This window comes from Coregonus clupeaformis, chromosome 16 (genome assembly GCF_020615455.1).
Source record: "Coregonus clupeaformis isolate EN_2021a chromosome 16, ASM2061545v1, whole genome shotgun sequence".
Taxonomy (NCBI): Eukaryota; Metazoa; Chordata; class Actinopteri; order Salmoniformes; family Salmonidae; genus Coregonus; species Coregonus clupeaformis.
This window is the reverse complement of record NC_059207.1, coordinates 41,556,150-41,567,572: the sequence shown is the minus strand read 5'-3', so window position 1 is coordinate 41,567,572 and position 11,423 is coordinate 41,556,150. Positions and strand designations below refer to the sequence as shown.

The 11,423-nt window shown below is 44.8% G+C and overlaps 1 protein-coding gene across 1 annotated transcript in view; it reads left to right on the top strand.

Moving 5' to 3' along the window:
• Positions 1–3,288: 3,288 nt before the first annotated feature.
• The window catches only part of adgrd2 (adhesion G protein-coupled receptor D2), a 35,243-nt gene continuing 27,108 nt past the window's right edge, over positions 3,289–11,423 (top strand). Inside the window, exons 1-10 of the mRNA XM_041900758.2 lie at positions 3,289–3,609; positions 3,848–3,915; positions 4,174–4,234; positions 4,430–4,666; positions 4,816–5,445; positions 6,553–6,678; positions 6,959–7,053; positions 7,288–7,587; positions 9,854–9,965; positions 11,224–11,358. Coding sequence (XP_041756692.1) covers positions 3,871–3,915; positions 4,174–4,234; positions 4,430–4,666; positions 4,816–5,445; positions 6,553–6,678; positions 6,959–7,053; positions 7,288–7,587; positions 9,854–9,965; positions 11,224–11,358 — 1,741 coding nt within the window. The 5' untranslated portion in view covers positions 3,289–3,609; positions 3,848–3,870. The remainder of the gene's footprint in view (positions 3,610–3,847; positions 3,916–4,173; positions 4,235–4,429; positions 4,667–4,815; positions 5,446–6,552; positions 6,679–6,958; positions 7,054–7,287; positions 7,588–9,853; positions 9,966–11,223; positions 11,359–11,423) is intronic.

Below are 11,423 nucleotides of genomic sequence, written 5' to 3'. Positions count from 1 at the left end.
CAGGGACAAGATTGTAGACCTACACAAGGCTGGAATGGGCTACAAGACCATCGCCAAGCAGCTTGGTGAGAAGGTGACAACAGTTGGTGTGATTATTCGCAAATGGAAGAAACACAAAATAACTGTCAATCTCCCTCGGCCTGGGGCTCCATGCAAGATCTCACCTCGTGGAGTTGCAATGATCATGAGAACGGTGAGGAATCAGCCCAGAACTACACAGGAGGATCTTGTCAATGATTTCAAGGCAGCTGGGACCATAGTCATCAAGAAAACAATTGGTAACACACTACGCCGTGAAGGACTGAAATCCTGCAGCGCCCGCAAGGTCCCCCTGCTCAAGAAAGCACATATACAGGCCCGTCTGAAGTTTGCCAATGAACATGATTCAGAGGAGAACTGGGTGAAAGTGTTGTGGTCAGATGAGACCAAAATCGAGCTCTTTTGCATCAACTCAACTCGCCGTGTTTGGAGGAGGAGGAATGCTGCCTATGACCCCAAGAACACAATCCCCAACGTCAAACATGGAGGTGGAAACATTATGCTTTGGGGGTGTTTTTCTGCTAAGGGGACAGGACAACTTCACCACATCAAAGGGACGATGGACGGGGCCATGTACCATCAAATCTTGGGTGAGAACCTCCTTCCCTCAGCCAGGGCATTGAAAATGGGTCGTGGATGGCTATTCCAGCATGACAATGACCCAAAACAAACGGCCAAGGCAACAAAGGAGTGGCTCAAGAAGAAGCTCATTAAGGTCCTGGAGTGGCCTAGCCAGTCTCTAGACCTTAATCCCATAGAAAATCTGTGGAGGGAGTTGAAGGTTTGAGTTGCCAAACGTCAGCCTCGAAACCTTAATGACTTGGAGAAGATCTGCAAAGAGGAATGGAACAGAAAATCTCCTGAGATGTGTGCAAACCTGGTGGCCAACTACAAGAAACATCTGACCTCTGTGATTGCCAACAAGGGTTTTACAGAGGGGTCAAATACTTTTTTCCCTCATTAAAATGCAAATCAATTTATAACATTTTTGACATGCGTTTTTCTGGATTTTTTTGTTGTTATTCTGTCTCTCACTGTTCAAATAAACCTACCATTAAAATTATAGACTGATCATGTCTTTGTCAGTGGGCAAACGTACAAAATCAGCAGGGGATCAAATACTTTTTTCCCTCACTGTATGTACTCACTGTAAATTTCTATGTATGCTGTTCACTTTTGTGCATCTAAGAAGAAAGTATATGTTACATACAGTATGTTATACACTGAGTATACAAAACATTAAGAACACCTGCTCTTTCCATGACATAGACTGACCAGGTGAATCCAGGTGAAAGCTATGATCCCTTATTGATGTCACTTGTTAAATCCACTTCAATCAGTGTAGATGAAGGGGAGGAGACAGGTTAAAGAAGGATTTTTAAGCCTTGAGACAATTGAGACATGGATTGTGTATGTGTTCCATTCAGAGGGTGAATGGGCAAGACAAAATATTAAGTTGCCTTTGAACTGGTAGTAGTATGGTAGTAGGTGCCAGGTGCACCGGTTTGTGTCAAGAACTGGAATGCTTCTGGGTTTTTCCACGCTCAACAGTTTCCCTTGTGTATTCAGAATGGTCCACCACCCAAAGGACATCCAGCCAACTTGACACAACTGTGGGAAGCATTGGAGTCGACATGGGCCAGCATCCCTGTGGTACGAATTGAGGCTGTTCTGAGGGCAAAAGAGAGGAAGCAACTCAATATTAGGAAGGTGTTCTTAATGTTTGGTATACTCAGTGTATATATAGAGTAACCTAAATAAAGTAACCTAAGTAATTCATTATCATCTGTAGTGAATTACATCTCATTGACTATGTAATGTACTGATACACTATATATACAAAAGTATGTGGACACCCCTTCAAATGAGTGGATTCTGCAATTTCAGCCACACCCGTTACTGACAGGTGTATAAAATCGAGCACATAGCCATGCAATATCCATAGACAAGCATTGGCAGTAGAATAGCCTTATTGAAGAGCTCAGTGACTTTCAACGTGGCACTGTCATAGGATGTCACCTTTCCAACAAGTCACTTTGTCAAATTTCTGCCCTGCTAGAGCTGCCTCAGTCAACTGTAAGTGCTGTTATTGTGAAGTGGAAACGTCTAGGATCAACAACGCGAAGTGGTAGGCCACACAAGCTCACAGAACGGGACCGTCGAGTGCTGAAGCGCGTATCGTCTGTCCTCGGTTGCAACACTCACTACCGGGTTCCAAACTGCCTCTGGAAGCAACGTCAGCACAAGAACTGTTAGTCGGGAGCTTCATGAAATGGGTTTCCATGGCCGAGCACCCGCACACAAGCCTAAGATCACCATGCGCAATGCCAAGCGTCGGCTGGAGTTGTGTAAAGCTCGCCGCCATTGGACTCTGGAGCAGTGGAAACGCGTTATCTGGAGTGATGAATCACGCTTCACCATCGTCCGACGGACAAATCTGGGTTTGGCGGATGCCAGGAGAACGCTACCTGCCCCAACTTAAAGTTTGGTGGAGGAGGAATAATGGTCTGGGGCAGTTTTTCATGGTACGGGCTAGGCCCCTTAGTTCCAGTGAAGGGAAATCTTAATGCTACAGCATACAATGACATTCTAGACGATTCTGTCCTTCCAACTTTGTGGCAACAGTTTGGGGAAGGCCCTTTCCTGTTTCAGCATGACAATGCCCCCGTGCACAAAGCCAGGTCCATGCAGAAATGGTTTGTCGAGATCAGTGTGAAGAACTTGACTGGCCTGCACAGAGCCCTGACCTCAACCCCATCGAACACCTTTGGGATGAATTGTAACGCCGACTGCGAGCCATGCCTAATCGCCAAACATCACTGCCCGACCTCATTAATGCTTTTGTGGCTGAATGGAAGCAAGTCCCTGCAGCAATGTTCCAACATCTAGTGGAAAGCCTTCCCAGAAGAGTGGAGGCTGTTATAGCAGCAAAGGGGGGACCAACGCCATATTAATGCCATTCGACGAGAAGGTGTCCACATACTTTTGGTCATGTAGTTTACCTTAATGTATACAGTACATAGCAGCAACAGACAGTAAGAGTGGTGCAGAAATGCTTGCCACCCTGCTGGTCTTGATGAACTCTCCGTGCCAAACGCTTGGCACTGTTTGCATTAGTAGGGTTCTTTAAAAAAATTGCCCTATTTGCATGACACAGCATGCTACTGATTCAAGAGCGCCGAGGAGTGTGGTGGTGGGGGGGGGGCAGAGGGTGACTGTTGGAGGCAGAGGGTGACTGTTGGACAGAAAGGCAACGGACAGACGCTCCTCACAATGCACAGCAGAGACTCCTCCATAGAGGCCAGTTAAGCAGGAGATGCTGGAGGCTAAAGCTGCTGGACAGTGGACGAACTGACTGGACTGGACACAGGTCAGAGGACACGCAGGAAATCAGAGTAGTGGTCATCAGGATTTAAGGAGAGTTAAAGCAGCCTTGGAGTAGCACTAGGCATTGAGAGCTGGAGTCGGAGCAGTCTGTTCACTACGAGTCTACAGAAAGCCCAATTACACAAATAAGGGGACATCACTTGGTGCTGTGTGGGTCTGGGGTAACTTTATGTGTGTTATACGGTAAGATAAGCATCCTATCGCTATTTTATTTGAAGTGGTTCTCTTTGAAATATACACAAAATATAGTATCATATTTATAATACTTCAAATATTGTTTATACAGTATGTTTTTGCGCTGTGTTAGTCATTGTATTGTTGAACAGATGTGAATTGGTCTTTGATATGAATACAGTATGATCCATTGAAGAAACCTAAATGCTGAAAGGGAGAGGCCAGTTAGCATTGTGTTTTGTTCCAGCTGTGGAACACTGAGACGTAGAGATGACTGGAGCCATGCTGCCTGGGGTTCTGCTCTGTTGCATAGTGGTAATGTCTATTCCTTTCTTATATATAAAATGAAATAATTTGGAAAATGAATCCATTCATTGTTTTAAGCGTTTTACTGTAGAAATTAATTAATTTATTGGTAGATCTAAGTTTGATAGGCTAAACACAACGATTCATTTGACTCCATTGTTCTGCTTGTTTCTATACTGAGTTCATAGGAGAAGTACATATCAAGGATATTACATGTCAATGCCATAGCCAAAGAATAAAGCAGTGTAAATGTTTCCTCTACTGTAGGTGCTGTGTGAATGTGAGCCAACACAGCCAGGGCCAGACAAAGGAGAGATGGACACAGACGGTGAGTTCTGGAACTGTCAATGACTTTCAATGCCATGGCAGCAACTCTTACAACCTGATGTATGATGCTTGAATCTCTTTAGGATATCATGTCTGTTCCATGTTGTTTCCATAGAGATTTGCTCAAAGAGATTATAGAGGTGTTCCTGTAAAGTGTGATCCACGCCTATTTGTGGTTTTGTGGTCATAATGACAGAGGGCAGTCTGGTCCATCAAACATCAGACTGGGTGTTCCAGCTGGTCAACGTATCCCTGGACCTCTCCCAGGCAAGGAGCTTCTGCAGCGGCCAATTCAGCTCCCTCACCACCTTGGGCCAGCCTGAAGACGAGGAGGGAACCCTGGAGCTCCAGAGGCAGGCAGGCCTGCATGGACCCATGTGGGTCAGGGACCCCAACAGACCAACCAGCAGGCCTCTGGCCCTCGCCAAACAGTGTGAGTTTAGCAACTACAACACCTATGTCTTGATGCCATGTTGCATTAATCTCTTCCACTCTATCAAGTTGTCTATAGACACCTTGGCTTTGTGTTGTGATCAAGGCCAACATTGAGAGTGATGATCTCCTTCTGTCTCTACCTGTTAGACATGCTCTTCCAAGCCCTGAACTTCCCCAGGGACTCTCAGGAGGGCTATGGCCGTGTCAACATGATGTTTCCGGCCCTGCCAGCGGTGAGCGTGTGTGTCCGCGTGCAGTGGGACCCCCAGTGGGACCAGGTGTCCACCATGTACTCCTACGCCGCACCTGTCTTCACCAATGAGTTCCAGCTGCGCGGGCAGGTGGACAGAACAGGACGCATTCTGCTGGCGCTCATCGTCCACGGGCAGCACCGCCCCTACAAGGCTTCCTTCCCCAACGATGGGGCCTGGCACCACCTCTGTGTTACCTGGCGCAAGACTGACGGCCACTGGGCCATCTATGTGGATGGGGAGAGAGGGGCCATGGGCTCCGGGACTGACACACCCAGGGATATACATGGAGATGGCATACTTATCCTGGGGCAGGACCAGGACTCATTCGGAGGGAACTTCACTGAGCCCTTCGTAGGGAATATCACAGATCTGAATGTCTGGGACACATCCTTGGAGCAGAGGCAGTTCCGTGCCCTGAGCGGCTGCTCGCCTTTGACCCAGCAAGCTATCTTTACCTGGAGTATTGATAATATGACCCGTCACCCAGTGGTCAGGGAGGTGTCAGCCATGCTGTTCTGCCCAGGTGAGACTGCACCAACACTCTCACAGCAATGAGAGATCCCTACATCAAATATAGCCATAATCTGATCTGCTCTCTTTTATTGGATGTGCTTTTTATCAGTGCTTTTGATTCGAGGTTGATATATTTTTTGTTTGATTTAATTGTCATCTTAGCAGTTGAATCTTGTCCATTTAAACTTACTATCTGCCCTTTTGTTTCACATGCCCCTTGTGGTCTCTTGCTCCTAGTCAGGTAGCCTATTTTACATTGAAGAAGGATTTGTTCACACACAAAATTCAGCATGCATTATTTGGGTGGCCTCCTGCAGATTTAAAATCAGAATGTAGGTCTTTTGATTCTTTCACATAGCTTTTTTATTCTGATATGGTACCTCCTCTATTGGGCTTTCTATCACAAACCTATTGTCCTTCTTCCAGATCAATCCGTTTCTATTACTAATCCAATACTGAGGCAGTGGTTGAATCATTCTGGGTGATCTACCTCTAATGAGGTCAGTTAAGCCAGTGGCTGTCTGCCTGAACACATCCAGTATGTCTGTCTGAGAGAGATGCATGGGGGAGAGGAAACTGGTTAGCGTGGTTCACTGGCTAAAGGCCATCTGGAGGGCAGAGGAGGGGGATTCACGCAAGTATGAGGTCTGTGCTTTACGAAGAGAATGGAGCTCTACTCAATAGTGAAAAGCAACAAAACGTTTAACTGTCATGAAAAAGAAGGGATTCCATTTCTGTGAGTAACAAGTTGACTGGCTTTTTGTTGGCAGCCATTCTCAGTAAAAATGTCAAACACGGTCAAAATAATTGCAAGGAATTGTCTGTCTTTTTCAAAGGTTGTTGAATATTAATATGAAAATATGATGGTCTTTCACTTATACATGTAAATTGCTTTAGATTGCGAACATGTTATGCTACAGCATGCTAAATTAAACCAAATACTTAGAGGACTATGGATTAAACAAAGGTGTCACAAAATCAAGAGCTCACTTGATACAAATAAGTCATTTAAATGTATTTCCATTAACTTTAGTAGAAAATAAACGGATTACGTAGTTACTGGAGCTGTCTCATGCTGTGTGTCTGTGTGTTGTGTTGTGTTGTGTTGTGTGAGCAGCGGTCCACAGGCAGAGGGAGATGCAGGGCTGCAGGGCTCTAGAGGGCTGGTCTAGCCAACAGCTCCCCCTGTACAGCTCTGCAGACTGCTCCACCACACTGCCCTTCATCTGCAGGACCAGCAGGGGTGAGTCAACCACTACCTAGACTGCCACTACATAGGCCTAGACCATTACTTACATACTGTAACAAACATGGCTATCACAGTACTTACTACATGACTCTTTACTGTACAACAATAACATGTATATATCTGAACTGACTAGTGAAACGAATTTAGCATCACATTAGGGAAAATGATTGAACATGAATAGTTGTGACTCTGTACAATGTTTGTAACTAAATACCCTAACAAAACATCAGAGAGGAAACATGGACTGTTTCTGACACATGGCTCTCTGTTACAGAGCGCTATGTTAAGATGAAGGAGTTGAGTGAGTTTCAGAACTCCCATCCCAGTCCCTTCATGAACCACCTCATGCAGCTCTCCAATGGAACACAGGTAAAGACTGATTACTATAAGTCATTGGTTGCCTGTCAGGATTAGGACATTTACGATTGATCTCTAACTTACTCAACTTGACACAGCAATTTAAACTTTGTTCTGTCAGAAAATGATGTCCAATTTTGTGTGTGTGTGTATGTGTGTATGTGTGTGTGTGTGTGTGTGTGTGTGTGTGTGTGTGTGTGTGTGTGTGTGTGTGTGTGTGTGTGTGTGTGTGCGTGCGTTCATCAGGGCATGGAGGGTGTGATGGGGGAGCAGCCAGGGGGCCAGATGAGCTGGGGTCAGGTGTCCAGTCTGCTCAACATGTCCAGGCAGGCCCTGGAGGATACCAGGGAGGGGCTGCAGCCTGGGGACATGCTGTCCCTGGTCCAGCTGCTGGCGCGGGCTGCAGACGTGCCCACAGACATGGCCAAGGAGGGCAACCACAGCCGGGCCACCAACAGCGCTGGGGAGCTCAGCCACACCTTCATCACTGTGGCTGACAGCATCATCAGCCAAGACAACGCCCCCAAGTGGCAGGCCATCAAACAGGTATCAATCAATTATTCAAAGTGGTTTACGAGGCCCTGTGTATATCAGGTACCAGAGGCAAGCTACAACAATGACTGGGAACAGGTGGAGGCAGAGATAAGGTGTTAGGAACTTGACTAATGGAGCATGATTTTAGCATATCTCCACTAGAGGGCAGTAAGATGGATACTGTGAATGACCGAGAAACTATCAAATGAATGGTTGTGCTTGGCTAAATTAGTTAGTGTACATGTACAGAACACATAAAGCTGAATCTTGATAAAGCTTAATTGTACATATACTAAGTTTAATCTGTTCTAAATGCATGAATATCTAGCGTAACAATAAACAGGTCTAATTTGTAAATAGATGCAGCACTTTTTCACAGACTACAGTCGTGGTCAAAAGTTTTGAGAAGACACAAATACTAATTTTCACAAAGTCTGCTGCCTCAGTTTTGATGATGGAAATTTGCATATACTCCAGAATGTCATGAAGAGTGATCAGATGAATTTCAATTAATTGCAAAGTCCCTCTTTGCCATGAAAATGAACTTAATCCCCCCAAAAAATTCCACTGCATTTCAGTCCTGCCACAAAAGGACCAGCTGACATCATGTCAGTGATTCTCTCGTTAACACAGGTGAGAGTGTTGATGAGGACAAGGCTGGAGATCACTCTGTCATGCTGATTGAGTTAGAATAACAGACTGGAAGCTTTAAAAGGAGGGTGGTGCTTGAAATCATTGTTCTTCCTCTGTTAACCATGGTTACCTGCAAGGAAACATGTGCCGTCATCATTGCTTTGCACAAAAAGGGCTTCACAGGCAAGGATATTGCTGCTAGTAAGATTGCACCTAAATCAACAATTTATCGGATCATCAAGAACTTCAAGAAGTGAGGTTCAATTGTTGTGAAGAAGGCTTCAGGGCACCCAAGAAAGTCCAGCAAGCGCCAGGACCGTCTCCTAAAGTTAATTCAGCTGCAGGTTCGGGGCACCACCAGTGCAGAGCTTGCTCAGGAATGGCAGCAGGCAGGTGTGAGTGCATCTGCACGCACAGTGAGGCGAAGACTTTTGGAGGATGGCCTGGTGTCAAGAAGGGCAGCAAATAAGCCACTTCTCTCCAGGAAAAACATCAGGGACAGACTGATATTCTGCATAAGGTACAGGGATTGGACTGCTGAATACTGGGGTAAAGTCATTTTCTCTGATGAATCCCCTTTCCGATTGTTTGGGGCATCCGGAAAACACCTTGTCCGGAGAAGAGAAGGTGAGCGCTACCATCAGTCCTGTGTCATGCCAACAGTAAAGCATCCTGAGACCATTCATGTGTGAGACCATTCATGTTCCTTTTCCAGCATGATGGAGCACCTTGCCATAAGGCAAAAGTGATAACTAAGTGGCTCGGGGAACAAAACATTGAAATGTTGGGTCCATGGCCAGGAAACTCCCCAGACCTTAATCCCATTGAGAACTTGTGGTCGATCCTCAAGAGGCAGGTGGACAAACAAAAACCCACAAATTCTGACAAACTCCAAGCATTGATTATGCAAGAATGGGCTGCCATCAGTCAGGATGTGGCGCAGAAGTTAATTGACAGCATGCCAGGGCGGATTGCAGAGGTCTTGAAAAAGAAGGGTCAACACTGCAATTATTGACTCTTTGCATAAACTTAATGTAATTGTTAATAAAAAGCCTTTGACACTTATGGAATGCTTGTAATTATACTTCAGTAAACCATAGTAACATCTGACAAAAATATCTAAAAACACTGAAGCAGCGAACTTTGTGAAGACCAATACTTGTGTCATTCTCAAAACTTTTGACCACGACTGTATTATGATCTCTGATATATTATATTTCTTACATTAAACTTCATATGAAGCATGTATACTATATGTCTATGTATCCTAGTGGTAGCCATATGATAAGTGTTCATATTCATGCAGCGCTCGCTTCCTCCACTTCACTCACCTCCCCTCTCCCAGGCCTTTCTACCCTCCAAGGTCACAGCAGCACAGTGCAGCCAGACTGAATGTATTAGAGCAGCTAGAGAACTGATACAATGTCGCTTTTCTCACCCACATAGCACTGTTTCACTCACAGTGTCTGCTCTTACCCAATAACTACAGCCAGGAGTCTCCTGACCAGCTGACCAAACTCTGTGTACTAGTTATAGGCCTAATATCCTGGTCAGATCACGTGGCCAGGTGAAACTCCTGGCCCTACCAATGACCAGTATATTGCTATGATGAACCCCATACCCTTATCCCTTCCCTGGGCCCCAGGTGGTGAGTGGACCGATGGCTGTGGTCAAGAGTATTGACCGCATGGTGACCAGTCTGAGCACTCGGCTGATGGCAGAAACTGACCGTCTGCTCATTCACAGCTCCAACATCAGTAAGTCACTTACAGTACAGTACATTCTCTAGACTTTTAGAGTGTGTTCTGTGTGCTTATGAAAGGCTGAGAGAGTGGACAGAAATACTACACAAAGCAATATTGAACCGATAACATCTTCCAGTGGCTAATTCAGAATTGGTTTGATATCCCTTTGTGTATCCACATGAAAAAATACTACAGTTTACTATAGAATATTACAGTACTTAATGTAGAATTATGTAGTAAACTGTAGTATACTGTTGAATACTATACTACACACTTTAGTATCCCTCAATCCGCAAAAACTATATTAAATACTACAGTAATGTCCGCAAAAACACTACAGTAAATACTACAGTATAGTACAATCTGCAAAAACATTACATGGATTACTATATTATATACTAGTTTTATTTTGCTACATTATTTATACTATAGTAAACAGTAAATACTACAGTATGCTACTGTAAAACACCACAGTGAAAACTACAGTAAAGTCCACAAAAGCACTACAGTGAATGCTGTAGTATGTATACCATAGTATACTTAAGCAATAAGGCACGAGGGGGTGTGGTATATGGCCAATATACCATGGCTCAGGGCTCGAACCACCCAGTTTATACTTAAGCAATAAGGCCCCAGAGGTGTGGTATATAACCTCACAAACCCCCAAGGTGCCTTATTGCTATTCTAAACTGGTTACCAATGTAATTAGAGCAGTAAAAATAAATGTTTTGTCATACCCATGGTATATGGTCTGATATACCACGGCTGTCAGCCAATCAGCATTCAGGGTTCGAACCACCCAGTTTATAATATAGTATTTTTTAATGTGGGTAATGCGTCTACTGCTATTCAGAGAAATCTAGACCTTTTTTGGACCCCGCCACATGAGCTTCATGCTTGTTCTTACCTTTGTTCTTATAGACCTACTACTTCCTAACACAGGCATCTTCATAGACTGCTACAATACAATGTTATTTACCAACCGCTATGGAGCACTTAGCTGTTCCTCTTACTGTAATACAAAAAGGACAGATAGGCCTGCACATTATGTATGCTCCTTATACCACCTTTAATTACAACATTCCTATCCACAGTGGATTTTCATCAGGTCACAGGTGGTAGTATATAGGAGCATATAGTGACCAGGCCTTTCTGTCCTTTACATGTATACTCATTAGCCCAGCACTTTTTGTAGGATGTGCTGCTGTGACTACAACCATTCCTCTTACTATAGTTAATTCCACTGAGAATAGTTATTTATGTCATTCAGAGCTGGAGGTCCAGCAGCAGAGTCTGGGAGAAGGATCTAGCGGGTCTAAGTTCTGTGGTCCAGTGGTGGACAGCGACACCAACATAGACTGCATCTCAGTCCCCACGCAGAACATTCAGGATCTCCATGACAACGGTGAGAGACATCCCTGAGAGCGCTGTACTGTCTGTAGCTGTACTGTCTGTAGCTGTACTGTCTGT